General features: G+C 47.3%; 1 protein-coding gene across 2 annotated transcripts in view; it reads left to right on the top strand.

Moving 5' to 3' along the window:
- LOC122941247 (pepsin A-like) overlaps nt 1-16,307 on the top strand; it is a 76,314-nt gene extending 60,007 nt beyond the window's left edge. For both annotated transcript variants that reach the window (XM_044298329.1, XM_044298328.1), the window contains exons 5-9: nt 14,495-14,694; nt 15,344-15,460; nt 15,574-15,718; nt 15,801-15,899; nt 16,028-16,307. In XM_044298329.1, coding sequence (XP_044154264.1) covers nt 14,495-14,694; nt 15,344-15,460; nt 15,574-15,718; nt 15,801-15,899; nt 16,028-16,177 — 711 coding nt within the window. In that variant the 3' untranslated portion in view covers nt 16,178-16,307. The remainder of the gene's footprint in view (nt 1-14,494; nt 14,695-15,343; nt 15,461-15,573; nt 15,719-15,800; nt 15,900-16,027) is intronic.
- The last annotated feature ends 1,320 nt before the right edge of the window (nt 16,308-17,627 follow it).

Genomic DNA, 17,627 nt, shown 5'->3' with positions numbered 1-17,627 from the left:
CCAGCACCCAGGCAGAGGAGAGAGGTCCCGTAACAGACAATCTGGCTTCATGTCAGCAGAGAATCAGTCTTCATATCATAGCAGAGAATCAGGCTTCACGTCAGCCACCGGTGCAACAGTCCATTGGCATATATTTAGGCCCAGCACCCAGGCAGAGGAGAGAGGTCCCGTAACAGAGAATCTGTCTTCATGTCAGCAGAGAATTAGTCTGCATGTCATAGCAGAGAATCAGGCTTCACGTCAGCCACCACTGCAACAGTCCATTGTCAGATATTTAGGCCCAGCACCCAGGCAGAGGAGAGAGGTCCCGTAACAGAGGATCTGGCTTCATGTCAGCAGAAAATAAGTCTGCATGTCATAGCAGAAAATCAGGCTTCACGTCAGCCACCACTGCAACAGTCCATTGTCAGATATTTAGGCCCAGCACCCAGGCAGAGGAGAGAGGTCCCGTAACAGAGAATCTGTTTTCATGTCAGCAGAGAATTAGTCTGCATGTCATAGCAGAGAATCAGGCTTCACGTCACCCAACATTGGAACAGTCCATTGGCATATATTTAGGCCCCGGCACCCAGACAGAGGAGAGGTTCATTCAACTTTGGGTAGCCTCGCAATATAATGGTAAAATGAAAATAAAAATAGGATTGAATGAGGAAGTGCGCTGGAGTACAATAATATATGGTTAAGGGGAGGTAGTTAATGTCTAATCTGGACAAGGGACGGACAGGTCCTGTGGGATCCATGCCTGGTTCATTTTTATGAACGTCAGCTTGTCCACATTGGCTGTAGACAGGCGGCTGCGTTTGTCTGTAATGACGCCCCCTGCCGTGCTGAATACACGTTCAGACAAAACGCTGGCCGCCGGGCAGGCCAGCACCTCCAAGGCATAAAAGGCTAGCTCTGGCCACGTGGACAATTTAGAGACCCAGAAGTTGAATGGGGCCGAACCATCAGTCAGTACGTGGAGGGGTGTGCACAAGTACTGTTCCACCATGTTAGTGAAATGTTGCCTCCTGCTAACACGTTGCGTATCAGGTGGTGGTGCAGTTAGCTGTGGCGTGTTGACAAAAGTTTTCCACATCTCTGCCATGCTAACCCTGCCCTCAGAGGAGCTGGCCATGACACAGCTGCCTTGGCGACCTCTTGCTCCTCCTCTGCCTTGGCTTTGGACTTCCACTCGTTCCCCTGTGACATTTGGGAATGCTCTCAGTAGCGCGTCTACCAACATGCGCTTGTACTCGCGCATCTTCCTATCACTCTCCAGTGCAGGAAGTAAGGTGGGCACATTGTCTTTGTACCGTGGATCCAGCAGGGTGGCAACCCAGTAGTCCGCACACGTTAAAATGTGGGCAACTCTGCTGTCGTTGCGCAAGCACTGCAGCATGTAGTCGCTCATGTGTGCCAGGCTGCCCAGGGGTAAGGACAAGCTGTCCTCTGTGGGAGGCGTATCGTCATCGTCCTGCCTTTCCCCCCAGTCACGCACCAGTGATGGGCCCGAGCTGCGTTGGGTGCCACCCCGCTGTGACCATGCTTCATCCTCATCCTCCACCTCCTCCTCATCCTCCTCCTCCTCATCCTCCTCCAGTAGTGGGCCCTGGCTGGCCACATTTGTACCTGGCCTCTGCTGTTGCAAAAAAACTCCCTCTGAGTCACTTCGAAGAGACTGGCCTGAAAGTGCTAAAAATGACCCCTCTTCCTCCTCCTCCTCCTCCTCCTCCTGGGCCACCTCCTCTTCCATCATCGCCCTAAGTGTTTTCTCAAGGAGACATAGAAGTGGTATTGTAACGCTGATAACGGCATCATCGCCACTGGCCATGTTGGTGGAGTACTCGAAACAGCGCAACAGGGCACACAGGTCTCGCATGGAGGCCCAGTCATTGGTGGTGAAGTAGTGCTGTTCCGCAGTGCGACTGACCCGTGCGTGCTGCAGCTGAAACTCCACTATGGCCTGCTGCTGCTCGCACAGTCTGTCCAGCATGTGCAAGGTGGAGTTCGCATATGCAGCATATGAGGCGGTGAGCGGGAAGGCCGAAGTTACGCTGTAGCGCAGAGAGGCGAGCAGCGGCAGGATGTGAACGCCGGAAGCGCGAACAGACAGCCCGCACTTTATGCAGCAGCTCTGACATGTCGGGGTAGTTGTGAATGAACTTCTGCACCACCAAATTCAGCACATGCGCCAGGCAAGGGATGTGCGTCAAACTGGCTAGTCCCAGAGCTGCAACGAGATTTCGCCCATTATCGCACACCACCAGGCCGGGCTTGGGGCTCACCGGCAGCAACCACTCGTCGGTCTGTTGTTCTATACCCCGCCACAACTCCTGTGCGGTGTGGGGCCTGTCCCCCAAACATATGAGTTTCAGAATGGCCTGCTGACGTTTACCCCGGGCTGTGCTGAAGTTGGTGGTGAAGGTGTGTGGCTGACTGCATGAGCAGGTGGAAGAAGAGGAGGAGGAAGCCGAGAAGGACGAGGTGGCAACAGGAGGCAAAGAATGTTGCCCTGCGATCCTTGGCGGCGGAAGGACGTGCGCCAAACAGCTCTCCGCCTGGGGCCCAGCTGCCACTACATTTACCCAGTGTGCAGTTAGGGAGATATAGCGTCCCTGGCCGTGCTTACTGGTCCACGTATCTGTGGTTAGGTGGACCTTGCTACAGATGGCGTTGCGCAGTGCGCACTTGATTTTATCGAATACTTGATTGTGCAGGGAAGGCACGGCTCTCTTGGAGAAGTAGTGGCGGCTGGGAACAACATACTGTGGGACAGCAAGCGACATGAGCTGTTTGAAGCTGTCTGTGTCCACCAGCCTAAATGACAGCATTTCATAGGCCAGTAGTTTAGAAATGCTGGCATTCAGGGCCAGGGATCGAGGGTGGCTAGGTGGGAATTTACGCTTTCTCTCAAATGTTTGTGAGATGGAGAGCTGAACGCTGCCGTGTGACATGGTTGAGACGCTTGGTGACGGAGGTGGTGGTGGTGTTAGTGGTACATCCCCTGTTTGCTGGGCGGCAGGTGCCAACGTTCCTCCAGAGGCGGAGGAAGAGGCCGAGGCGGCAGCAGCAGAAGAGGCCGAGGCGGCAGCAGCAGAAGAGGTAGCAGGGGGAGCCTGAGTGACTTCCTTGGTTTTAAGGTGTTTACTCCACTGCAGTTCATGCTTTGCATGCAGGTGCCTGGTCATGCAGGTTGTGCTCAGGTTCAGAACGTTAATGCCTCGCTTCAGGCTCTGATGGCACAGCGTGCAAACCACTCGGGTCTTGTCGTCAGCACATTGTTTGAAGAAGTGCCATGCCAGGGAACTCCTTGAAGCTGCCTTTGGGGTGCTCGGTCCCAGATGGCGGCGGTCAGTAGCAGGCGGAGTCTCTTGGCGGCGGGTGTTCTGCTTTTGCCCATTGCTCCCTCTTTTGCTACGCTGTTGACTCGGTCTCACCACTGCCTCTTCCTCCGAACTGTTAAAGTCAGTGGCACGACCTTCATTCCATGTGGGGTCTAGGACCTCATCGTCCCCTGCATCGTCTTCCACCCAGTCTTGATCCCTGACCTCCTGTTCAGTCTGCACACTGCAGAAAGACGCAGCAGTTGGCACCTGTGTTTCGTCATCATCAGAGACATGCTGAGGTGGTATTCCCATGTCCTCATCATCAGGAAACATAAGTGGTTGTGCGTCAGTGCAGTCTATGTCTTCCACCGCTGGGGAAGGGCTAGGTGGATGCCCTTGGGAAACCCTGCCAGCAGAGTCTTCAAACAGCATAAGAGACTGCTGCATAACTTGAGGCTCAGACAGTTTCCCTGATATGCATGGGGGTGATGTAACAGACTGATGGGATTGGTTTTCAGGCGCCATCTGTGCGCTTTCTGCAGAAGACTGGGTAGGAGATAATGTGAACATGCTGGATCCACTGTCGGCCACCCAATTGACTAATGCCTGTACCTGCTCAGGCCTTACCATCCTTAGAACGGCATTGGGCCCCACCATATATTGCTGTAAATTCTGGCGGCTACTGGGACCTGAGGTAGTTGGTACACTAGGACGTGTGGATGTGGCAGAACGGCCACGTCCTCTCCCAGCACCAGAGGGTCCACTAACACCACCACGACCATGTCCACGTCCGCGTCCCTTAATAGATGTTTTCCTCATTGTTATCGTACACCACAACAACAAAAATATTATTTGGCCCAATGTATTGTATTCAAATTCAGCTGAATATAAATTTGAGGCCTAGTATTTAGGCGCTGGGTGACCGGTATAGATTTACTGACAGAATTGGACTTGGAAATGCACAGTAGCGTGTGTGTGAAGTTATTCTGAATGACCCTATGTGCACCTTGAATATTATATACCCTTTTAGGGATAGATTTCAAATAGCTCTGATACAGCAGAAACCACTAAATTATGAAATTGCTAAATTGGGAATTGTATTTCAACCCAGAACAAAAAATGTGCTTTGACGGACACTAAATAACTTGCCCTGCCACAACAGTACAGCGGTAACGACAGATTTAGCGGGATATAAATTTGAGGCCTAGTATTTAGGCGCTGGTTGACCGGTATGGATTTACTGACAGAATTAGAATTAATTACACCATTATAGAAATTACACCCCTAAAATTATTGAAAACTGATGTTACAAACTTTGTTAACCCTTAAGGCATAATTTTGTAAATGTCATTTAATTTTTTTACGATATTAGAAGGCTTTAAATTTTAGAAGCAATTTTCCAATAACATTTCCAAAACAATTTTTTAACACCAATTCAGTTATAAAGTGATTTTGAGGGGCTTACGTAATGGAAACCGCCCATTAATTACACCATTATAGAAATTACACCCCTAAAATTATTGAAAACTGATGTTACAAACTTTGTTAAACCTTAAGGTGTTCCAAAAAAGTTAAAGGAAAATAAAGGTGTCAAAATGTTTATGTTAACTTTGTTATGTTAACAGAAAAATAAACCTTAATATACATCAATCTGATTCTTCAGTTTAGGGGCACATGGCAGTAGTCAGAAGGAAATAAGCGCCATATGGTTTTTGGAGGCAGATTTTGCTAGAATGGTTTTTGAGCAGCATTTTGTATTTGAATATATATATATATATATTTGTGGTCAGGGCGATGGGCCCTGAATGTAGAACTGGAGCTTACCGATGGCTGGTTAATGCCAGGAGCGAGAGTAGGCCTAAAAGCGAGCCTACCCTAAAAGAGCTAAAGAGAAAAGGGGAGGGTGGGAGGGGTACCTGGCTGCACGTCCCGACTGTTGGTCTTGATGGGGTTATAAGGCCAAGGGGCGTGGCCTCAGCCCCTCCCACAAATACAGGCTGCCCGGCAGCCTTAACTACTTGTGGTCAGGGCGACGGCCCCTGAACGTAGAACTGGAGCATACCGATGGCTGGTTAATGCCGGGAGCCAGGAGCGAGGGGTGGCCAAAAGTGGAGATACAATCATACTGCCAAAACACTTTATTGTACTGTTACAGGGCAAGTGAACAGAAAGCATTAGGAATTTCTGATTGAGGATTTGGAACATATCTGGAGAAACAAGACGACCTCCAACGCCCCATGCTCCTGATGAAATGCGGAGGTATTTGGTGCCTAGAAGCTGCTGAGGCCGCCCCAATGCGAAAGGAGTGGCCCGAGATTGTCTTTGGATCCTGACCTAACCCTGCAACCAAGGAGCGGACATGTGACATGAACTGAGATGCGGATAAGGGACCCCCCTTAAATGGAAGTAGAGGACTAACCGAGGCCGCCGCCTTCAGCCCTAAGGAAAATTGCTGCAGTGTCTTGACCGGGCACCAATCATTGTGTGATGGGTAAAACCTCACCAGAGTTGGAGGCCCTGTTTGTGCGGTCTTGGTAGATAGTATGCTTAGTATAAAATGGTCGTGATGCCAGGTCAAGTGCTGTTTTTGGAGATGACGGCCGCTCCGGACGGCAGTGGTGAATTCCCCCGGCCGGAGGAACCCGTAAAATCCTAGGTATAGGGCGGCTTTGATGATGGTGCTGACCAAAGGCCCAAAAGGATCACCATCCAGAGCCAAAGACAACTGCCTGAACAAGGAGCCGGACAGGGGTTGCCTGACCACTGGCCTACTTGTACCGACTTTTTCAATGCCCCTGAGAGTGGCTTTGATGGCTTGTGATGTGAAAAAAGAGACTCGGGTGGGGTTGTTTAACGTGAACTGATGTTGAACTCCCGCCAAGTAAAGGCAGATGGTGTTGGAAGCGAGGCCGAGGTTGGAATGACAGTGAGCGATAAAAGCCATCATGAATGAAATGTCGTCGATGTTGCCCTGTGGGTGATCATTGGCAAAATCCCTATAAAGATTCCAGCCCGTGCGATAATTCCTGATGGTGTTTCCAGAAAGGCTTTGGTGCAACAGGTCTTTTGCTGTCCTGATCAAAGATGTTAATCCCACACCAGGTCGCTGTATGCTGGAATCCCTGCCCAGTTGCGTCTGCGTGTGGCATGTTCTGGAAAAAAACATTAAAGTTAAACCGGGACAGAGCATCAGCAGCCGTATTCCTGGAACCCTGAATGTGGGAGCACTCAAAGCAGAAATTATGCACCTTAGACAGCCAAACCAACCTACGCATGAGGGCCATGATTTTAGGGGATTTTGCTCTGACACTGCGGATGATATCAACCAGGTCCTGACTATCAGTAACAAACAACACCCTAGAATCCAACCACTCGTGGACCCACAAATGAGCCGCCACCACCAATGGATACAACTCCAAAAGGGGAGAAGAACGAAGGGCCTCCTTGTCTACCGTGATATGAGACGGCCAGGAGCTGGCAAGCCAGTGATTTTCAAATATGGCTGCAAAACCCTTGGATGCGGCCGCATCTGAATAAATCGTGGGGGAGGAAGGGTCCCAGGGGGAATGAACAATCTCACCCCATTCCATGAGGACATTAACCACTTCAGCCCCCTAGCTTAAACACCCTTAATGACCAGACCACTTTTTACAATTCTGCACCATATTACTTTTACCGTTTATTGCTCGGTCATACAACTTACCACCCAAATGAATTTTACCTCCTTTTCTTCTCACTAATAGAGCTTTCATTTGGTGGTATTTCATTGCTGCTGACATTTTTACTTTTTTTGTTATTAATCGAAATTTAATGATTTTTTTGCAAAAAAAATTAAATTTTCACTTTCAGTTGTAAAATTCTTTAAAAAAAGACATCTATATATAAATTTTTAGCTAAATTTATTGTTCTACATGTCTTTGATATAAAAAAAATGTTTGGGTAAAAAAAAATGGTTTGGGTAAAAGTTATAGCGTTTACAAACTATGGTACAAAAATGGGAATTTCCGCTTTTTGAAGCAGCTCTGACTTTCTGAGCACCTGTCATGTTTCCTGAGATTCTACAATGCCCAGACAGTAGAAAACCCCCACAAATGACCCCATTTCGGAAAGTAGACACCCTAAGGTATTCGCTGATGGGCATAGTGAGTTCATAGAACTTTTTATTTTTTGTCACAAGTTAGCGGAAAATGATGATTTTTTTTTTTCCTTACAAAGTCTCATATTCCACTAACTTGTGACAAAAAATAAAAACTTCCATGAACTCACTATACCCATCATGAAATACCTTGGGGTGTTTTTTTTTCCAAAATGGGGTCACTTGTGGGGTAGTTATACTGCCCTGGCATTTTAGGGGCCCAAATGCGTGCAAAGTAGTTTGAAATCAAAATCTGTAAAAAATGGCCGGTGAAATCTGAAAGGTGCTCTTTGGAATGTGGGCCACTTTGCCCACCTAGGCTGCAAAAAAGTGTCACACATGTGGTATCGCCGTACTCAGGAGAAGTTGGGGAATGTGTTTTGGGGTGTCATTTTACATATACCCATGCTAGGTGAGATAAATATCTTGGTCAAATGCCAACTTTGTATAAAAAAATGGGAAGAGTTGTCGTTTGTCGAGATATTTCTCTCACCCAGAATGGGTATATGTAAAATGACATGCCAAAACATATTCCCCAACTTCTGCTGAGTACGGCGATACCACATGTGTGACACTTTTTTGCAGCCTAGATGCGCAAAGGGGCCCAAATTTCTTTTAGGAGGGCATTTTATAGACATTTGGATCCTAGACTTCTTCTCATGCTTTAGGGCCCCTAAAAAGCCAGGGCAGTATAAATACCCCACATGTGACCCCATTTTGGAAAGAAGACACCTCAAGGTATTCAATTAGGGGCATGGCGAGTTTATAGAAAAAAAAAATTGCCACAAGTTAGCGGAATTTTTTTTTTATTTTTTTCTCACAAAGTCTCCCTTTCCGCTAACTTGGGACAAAAATTTCAATCTTTCATGGACTCAATATGCCCCTAACGGAATACCTTGGGGTGTCTTATTTCCGAAATGGGGTCACATGTGGAGTATTTATACTGCCCTGGCATTTTAGGGGCCCTAAAGCGTGAGAAGAAGTCTGAAATATAAATGTCTAAAATATTTTACGCATTTGGATTCCGTGAGGGGTATGGTGAGTTCATGTGAGATTTTATTTTTTTACACAAGTTAGTGGAATATGAGACTTTGTAAGAAAAAACTAATAAAAATTTAAAATCAATTTCCGCTAACTTGTGCCAAAAAAATGTCTGAATGGAGCCTGACGGGGGGGTGGGGGGGTGATCAGCGAGTCTATATGGGGTGATCACCACACTGTCATTGATCACCCCCCTATAAGGCTCCATTCAGACGTCCGTATGTGTTTTGCGGATCTGATCCATGGATGCGTGGATCCGTAAAACACATACGGAAGTCTGAATGGAGCCTGACAGGGGGGTGATCAATGACAGGGGGATGATCAGGGAGTGTCTATGGGGTGATCACCCCCCTGTCAGGCTCCATTCAGACGTCCGTATGGGTTTTGCGGATCCATGGATCGGATCCGCAAAACCCATACGGACGTCTGAATGGAGCCTTACAGGGGGGTGATCAATGACAGGGGGGTGATCAGGGAGTCTATATGGGGTGATCACCCCCCTGTCATTGATCACCCCCCCTGTAAGGCTCCATTCAGACGTCCGTATGTGTTTTGTAGATCCGATCCATGGATGCGTGGATCCGTAAAACACATACGGACATCTGAATGGAGCCTTACAGGGGGGTGATCAATGACAGGGGGGTGATCAATAACAGGGGGGTGATCAGGGGTCCATAAGGGGTTAATAAGTGACAGGGGGGGTGTAGTGTAGTGGTGTTTGGTGCTACTTTACAGAGCTGCCTGAATCCTCTGGTGGTCGATCCAAGCAAAAGAGACCACCAGAGGACCAGGTAGCAGGTATATTAGACACTGTTATCAAAACAGCGTCTAATATACCTGTTAGGGGTTAAAAAAACGTATCTCCAGCCTGCCAGCGAAAGATACAGTCTCTTACCTTCCGTTCCTATGAATGCGCGTGCCTGTGTGCGCGCGTTCACAGGAAATCTTGCTTCTCGTGAGATGACGCACGATTGCGTCCAGGAGGAATGAATCGACCGCCTCCAGGACGCATCCGTGCGTTAGGCGGTCCCGGAGCGGTTAATGTATTCCACATGGACAGGTCCACCATGGCCTGTTGGTCCAAACGAATAACACTGTCCTGTTTCGGGGCAGACGGAAGGAGCAGCAAGAGGCGGGAGACGAAGGTACGTCCCTGGGGCATGACCCTCATGGCAAAGTTCAGCCTGCCTAGTAATGATTGGAGGTTTGTCTTGGTCAGGAAACAGGACTTGGAAGCCTCCTGGATGGCAAACCGGATCTGCTGCAACTTCTCCTCGGGGAGCCTTGCTTCCAGCCTGAGTCCAGAATGACCCCCAGGAAGGTGATCGTCTTGGAAGGGCCTACCGTTTTCCCTGAGGCGACAGGAACTTGAAGATCAGAAAACAATTCCAACAAGGAGGACAAGCTAGAGGGCTGCCGGGAAGGGTGTTCCACCAGAAGGAAGTCGTCTAGGTAATGGATGCTCTTTGAGCCAAACGTCAGGCGATTGGCAAAGTAGTACCTGCCTGCCCACCTGATGCCATAGTATTGCCAAAGTTGAGGGTGGATCGGAAGAAGTTTAAAAGCGTCCGCAATATCTGTTTTGGACAACCAAGCCCCCCTACCTGCCTCGAGTATAAACTGTATGGCCTCATACTAAATTCTTCAGATGGTATGAGGGAGTTGATACTGGGTATGTGGGAAGAATGAGGAGCCGAGAGGTCATAGATAAGCCTTTTTTTATTTGAATCCTTCTTGGCCACCACTCCAATGGAGTTGACCCTCCATACATCGAAGGGAATGGAATCAAACGGGCCGATGAGGAACCCTTTGTCAAGATCCAAGATAATCGCAGCTTGCACCGCCTCAGGATCCTGTCTGGCAGAGAGGAGGTTCTCACATTCCCAGTTGGACTGCGGGAGGGCCACCAACCCCGTGTGGAACCCCTGTGACAGACCCGTAAGCAGATGTGCGACAAACTGATGATCAAGATGACCCTTCAGGAGCGCCTAGAGGAGGTCAACGTTAATGTCAGTCAGTCACGCCTGCTTAGAGGACTTTTTCGGGCATGTGGACCTGGGGTGAGCACGGAAGCAGACCGTGCAAACATGGAGGGCTCTGCACCCACTGAACATGCAGTGACTGAAGTTAAAGTTATTGCATATCTGACTTTTGCCCAGATACACAATAGGTCTACCAAACTTGTCCATGAGGGCTGGGCCCCTGGGGACCCCTGACGTTCCCGGAAGGGCTCTATCTGGTTGGGAGACCGCTTTGTTGGGGCACCATTCTGTAGCATGAAAGATGTATTGGCAAGACCCACAAATGGGGGCTCAGAGACCTGCAAAATGTCTGCAGAAGAGCTCCATGTCGAGCATAGCCCAATTGGTCATGAACTGAAACTGTGCTAGGGAGGCTGCTGCTTCGGCAGCGAAGGAACAATGATAATCGTAAAAAGCCGAGCCCCATACTTGTGGCCTAAATCGGTGACCTGATAGAGATAGGCGTCCAGTTCTTCCCTCCTATTTGGCTGTGCCGAGCAGATGACGTCCCTAAACAGACTGAAGGCGAGCACAAACTCGGGTATGGAAAGCTTGCGATTCAGACGGGCATCTTTGGACTTCAGCACTTCTGACACCTCCCCGCAATCAATCGGGAATTGAATCCCCCTAACGTTGCTGCCGTATAAACAAAAAATAATAAATGAACACCTTATTACAGACCTGGAGGTACCAGCCCGGACAACCCGCCACCATGGGCAGATGAAAATATGGAGCCTGACCGTTTCAGGCGGACAAGCAACGAGGACTGACGAATAGGACAACCAGGACGATCCTGGAAGGATGACAAGCCACCACGAGCAGCAGCCATGACATTACATGCCGCTTCAAGCAGACGTGCGACAAGATTGACGAGTACGACAACCTGGACGTTCCATGCAGGACAACATGTAACCAGTGCGGCAGACGTGACATTGCCTGAAACCTCAGGCGGACGTGCACCAAGATTGGCGAGTATGACAACCTGGACGTTCCATGCAGGACAACATGTAACCAGTGCGGCAGACGTGACATTGCCTGAAACCTCAGGCGGACGTGCACCAAGATTGGCGAGTATGACAACCCGGACGTTCCAGACAGGACAACATGCCACCGGGGCGGCAGACGTAACATTGCCTGAACGCTTCAAGCAGACATGCAACAAGATTGACGAGTATGAAAACCTGGACGTTCCAGGCAGGACAACATGCCACCGGGGCGGCAGACGTAACATTGCCTGAACGCTTCAAGCAGACGTGCAACAAGATTAACGAGTAGGACAACATGCCACCGGGGCAGCAGATGTAGCATTGCCTGAACGCTTCAAGCAGATGTACCCCGAGGATTAACGAACACAACGCCCTGGATGTTCCAGGTAGGACAACATGCCACCGTGGCTGGGAGACGTGACACTGCGCCTGACTGCTTCAGGCCCACAAGTAACAAAAAACATGGACGCACATAGCCTGAGGGGACCAGGCTAGACCACAAGCCACCGCGGCGGCGGATGTGACATAGCGAGTGACCGCTTAGACTGACGTGCAACAAGGCCTGACGAACATAACCTCAGTGGTGCCACAGTGCTAGACGCCTAACTTCCCCTGGTGCCATGCAAGGATTCGGCCCCCAAGCCGATGTGAACATGGACAGCCGCCACCATTTGCATAACATGCCATGTGGACCATGCTACCTGGCAGCACCAGATGCCTGTGAGCCCGGCAAGGCATTAAAACACCACTGTGAAAATAACATGTAACATAACGTATAAAATGTCCAGACGTACCACCTACTGTTTAGTAAAGGATGTCCTTGAAAAGGCGTGAAGCGTCAGCTATGTGACCCGAACGCAGCCACTGAAATATGACGTTGTATTAAAATTCAGTACATATGTATAGGTGGGATAAATACTGATTTGAACATATCAGGCATATAGAAGCTTTTGGCGTCTCATTACACAAATACCGCCCAGATTGGACCGACGTTATGACCCCCAAACAGGAGTGCCGTAAAGGAATGACCCGGAGGACCACAATCAGCAAAAATTTAATTTAAATATATATATTTTTTTTCAACCACAGGCACCCACCTGGGTTTGCCCGCCTCCCGCAGGACAGGACAGGTTTCCCTGCAGGAGCCACTGTACGGCAATCTGAACATGGGCAAATGAGGACCCGGACCGGGGACCCCACCAACATCAAACCTCTTGCACAATATCCACCTATGAACCGTAGCCTCAGGCTACTTAAGACCAGTATACAAGTGACCCCGCAGACTAAGTTCACAGAACCAATATACACGCCACAAAGTCTCTATGTACCATACCATAATGCAGTGGTTTTCTTTTTTGTGAACTACACAAGCCTAGAGTAATGTAACCCCCCTCCCCACCGGACAGGCCGACGTTTTAGCTGTGCCAGGCACTCATGCAGGAGCGACGTGGAGAGGGGGCGGAGCCACTGTGTGTGCCTAGCAACCGGCAACACGGCTGCCGAACGATGTACACTGCGCACGTGATTGCCGCAGGCGGGCCTGAGCCGTCCGGCCCGCCCCAGGATCCCGACATGCTGTGTACCCGTCCCCCGCTCTCCCTGCCTCCGACATGGTGAGCGTTTAAGATGTGCAGGGAGAGCCAGCGCCACCGCCGATGGCGCAGAATCCGGCACGGGAATGCTCCTCTTACCTGCGGCCGCCTCGGTGTCCAGGCCAGGACAGCCCCTGAATCTACTTACCCCACCAGGAAAACAAAGGTACGGGACCAGGCATGCGTACGTGACCCGGAAGTACCTGGCTGCACGTCCTGACTGTTGGTCTTGATGGGGTTATAAGGCCAAGGGGCGTGGCCTCAGCCCCTCCCACAAATACAGGCTGCCCGGCAGCCTTAACTACATAAATATATATATATATATATGTACACACATACACATTTGTCTATGGGGGACATTCTGTGTCTGTAGGAGGATTTCTGCTATTAGAGTCATACAGCAAACCTCCTCCCCCATGCATATATATTTATATATATATGCATTCACTAGTACAATAATTGTACTTTTATATTTGGGAGGGGGGCCCAGTTCTGAGACTCGCTATGGGGCCCCTCGATTTCTATGTACGCTTACAGAAGCGGCGATGCCTAATATGTCTATTATTTTTATTTTTGTTAAGTTTTACACAGTAAATGCATTTTTGAATAGCATGAACTGCATAACGAAACGGACGGGCCCGTTTTGCAGCCCATAGACTTCTATTAGGATGGAATGAACCTGTTCCATTAGCTGGTGCTTATATATAAATGATAGGAAACCTTTTCTTTTAGTAACAGTCATATTTTTGTGATTCTTTTTTTTTAAAATGGGTTATGCCGACATTAAATGTTTTTTTTTAATATAATCCAGAATGAAAAAAAAATTATGCTTTCATTTTCTGTATTACAAAAATGCTCCAGTCGTGAGATACTCTCGTTACTTCACTATAATAGAGCCTCTGCTGTTTAATGTGCACATCCACCATATTATTAGTTCCATTCTTCAACTGCCACCAGTCCTATCTACTGTTAGAAGCTGTAACAGTTACAGAGCTAGAACTGCAGCAAAAAGGACACACCCAATTAGCTGTGATATGAAAAGAGCTGCCCCTGAGAAACACCCAGTCTGAATCTAGCCGCCAGCCTGAATCTAGCAGAGCAATTGCAGCCAATGAATGGGGAGATCTTAGGTATGAATGGCAGAGTTCTCTGAGGCGCAGGACTGGTTCTAGCTTTGTTAGAAAGAAATAATCATATACTATATTATTTCTGATTTTCTTTTTTGCACATCAGTCATGGCATCACTCATTTTATGAATAAAAATTAGGTGAGGTTTTGTTTGTCGGAGAATACTTTTGCAAATAGTGGTAAATTTACCTTCTCCATCTTTTCACGCTGAAACCTTTTTTTTTCTTAATTTTGGATTAAAGATATGGTCTTCCCGTTACGGTTTTATCCTCCTATTTTTTAGGTGGGAAACATACAAGTCACAAATCAGATATTCGGTTTGAGTGAAACTGAACCTGGCTCCTTCCTGTACTATTCTCCATTTGATGGAATCTTGGGACTCGCATTTCCAAGTCTGGCATCTTCTCAAGCTACTCCAGTTTTTGACAATATGTGGAACCAGGGTCTAATTCCCCAAGACCTCTTCTCTGTCTATCTAAGCTCGTAAGTTCAAGAGTAAATTTTTTCTTACATGTCATTTTGGCCTTCTCTGTAGTTTATGTAACATGTTCTCTCAATCCCCAACAGCCAGAGCAGGGCTACTCTCATTCCTCCAGTATTTATAGCAGTGCCTTGCACCTGTTACAACACCCTGTACCATTTCTCCAGTGGTCACAACCTGGCTTTCTTCCATTAATCACCAAAACTCCCCTTTTTAGCAGTGTCAATAGGACATCCCATATATTTTCACAATGAATACTACTATCATTACTTGTCAGCCTTTGTTTGATCTCCATGCCTGCCTCTACTAGTACCATAAGTCACAGCCATCCATTAGGCACTTGCTTACAGTGGCAGAATAATTTACAGTGGCAGAATACAATTTTATTTTATTAGCAGCACTTGCTGTACTTAAAGGCGTTGTCCAGTCGTTAATTTTGATGACCTATCGCCAAGATAGGTCTTCAATATTAACGGTTGGACAACTACTTTAACATACAGACCGTGGTTCATGTTATTTATGCAAAATAGAAAAAGGTTCATAAAAGAGCATTATTTATGTAACATTTCTGCATTTTTCAGACATAAAATGATATAAATATATTTGTATCACAACAGCAATGACTATATTTGCTGTATTTTTCTGTTTTAGTCAAGGACAGAGTGGCAGCTTTGTGCTGTTTGGTGGAGTTGATACCTCATATTATAGTGGCAGTTTAACTTGGGTACCTCTGACTGCTGAAACATACTGGCAAATAACAGTTGACAGGTGAGTGCAGAATTGTCCACCGTGCATAATGATCTCTGCAAATGTATGACACTTAAAGTACAGGTACTACAGTTTACTATTTAATAAACACACCTTTTGTATTTTGTGAATAGCATTTCAATCAACGGACAAGTCATTGCTTGTAGTGGCTCTTGCCAAGCCATTGTTGATACTGGTACATCTCTTCTTGCTGGTCCATCCAGTCCCATTTCCAACATTCAGTACTACATTGGCGCAAATCAGGATTCAAATGGACAGGTGTGTAATTCTCACATAATGTCAGACAAGTAACTCAGAGAAGAATATAACTCATGGACTTGTATTCCTTTGTTATTTTTAGTATGTGATCAACTGCAACAACATTAGCAGCATGCCAACTATTGTTTTTACCATCAATGGTGTACAATTTCCACTACCAGCCAGTGCCTATGTGCGTCAGGTACGTTAAACAAATTGCCTTTCTAATACAATGTATTAAATACATCATGTAAAAGACATTATGAACTGTTGTTGCTGCATTATTTTGGAAAGAAACTGCTTGCTCTGACATGCCTTATTATTTCACAGGATGAGCAAGGTTGCACCAGTGGATTCCAGGCCATGAATCTTCCAACCAACTCAGGGGATTTGTGGATCCTGGGAGATGTATTTATCCGTGAATATTATGTAGTGTTTGATAGGGCCAATAATTATGTAGCAATGGCTCCAATTGCATAAGTAATATCTCCCCATGTAGTCTCCTGGGCTAACATACAGCAACTGTTGCTTAAATAGTCTTGCGGCTATGAAAGTTTCATTTTCACTCCACTAATGTTCAAAATTATGTAATACCATATATTTAGCGAAATAACCTACTAATAAAAATGCTTGTTCATAATAACAATGTATGCTTTTCAGCTCTTTTTGTTAACAAATTACTTAATATACATGTAAAACATGAGAGTAGAATGGCTACTTGGAATTAACATCTAGTTATTTAGGCTTCTTTTACACTGGCGTTAGTAATTGTCCGGCAGGCTGTTCCAGCAACCACGTGCTGCGGTTCTTGTCTGGCCTCCTCTTGGCATGCTTGCCATGCTGCGGCCGTGTAAGAGGCGGACCTGAGGGAGTCCGTTAGGATACAGTGAACCACACAAGAATGAATGCACAGACAGTGAACTGCGTGAACCAAAATAATTTCACTGACTTTAGTATAGAAAACTATATACAATATAATGTACACCGTGATCCAGCTGGACCACACGGAGTGAGGTATGTTCTGGTGTACTGAAGTGGTGATACAAACTCTCTGGGTTAATAGCAACCCAAGATTGTCCACAGTGGGACCCCAGCCGGGAATTCCCTAATTTAGGTATTGTACCTTTAAATATTCATACATTGCCTAAATGCCACTAAATATGGCAGGATCTCCTACCTAACCAAACACAGCGAACCAAAGCCACTAGGAATCAACACTAAATTTGGGGTCTGTGTACCTGGGATCTCGGCTGAGGGACACTGTGGCTCACAAAGGCCAAATACTGAAAAATCCCACACTATCCCTCCCCCAAATGCCGATAATGCCCACTTCTCCACCTCAGCTAGACTCCCTTGAACTTCCACGTGGCTATTTGTAACTCCAGAACCGGGATATGGATCCACTTGCTGTCGCAATAAAGCTTTACTTGCTGCAGCGGTGTCAAAACTTGTCCTCACCCTGATTGCAGGGAGGGACCTGAGCTCAGGATTTAAGTCCCATTAAAAGTGCGCACTAACCGAGTGTAAAATGCTTCAGGCTGATATCTCCAGTGCAGGCTTGAATGGCAGTTTGGTTTTCTTGATGATGATTCACCGCTGGCCTCAGGGCAGGCAGGCCCCTGGTCTCCTCAGCTCCTGAATATAAATGAAGACTACAGATCCTTTTTAACAGGCAGCAGATATTTGCCACAGATCCTCTTTAGCAGGCAGCAGATATTTACCAATCGTCCTTTGCTTGCTGTGGATAAAGCATTCAATATCTGGCTGATCACAGGACACCTCAGGTAAACAATTTAGCTGACACGTCTGAATCCGTTGCCGCCTCTCTGTCCTTCTGCCACTTCCTTTCTCCAGCCCCTGTAGCTTTTCCCAGGAAGTTAGGACATGGCAACAAAATAACAAAATGCACAAAATAAATAAGAAACTATTT

Source organism: Bufo gargarizans, chromosome 6 (assembly GCF_014858855.1).
Source record: "Bufo gargarizans isolate SCDJY-AF-19 chromosome 6, ASM1485885v1, whole genome shotgun sequence".
Taxonomy (NCBI): domain Eukaryota; kingdom Metazoa; phylum Chordata; class Amphibia; order Anura; family Bufonidae; genus Bufo; species Bufo gargarizans.
This window is presented reverse-complemented; position numbering and strand designations above follow the sequence as displayed.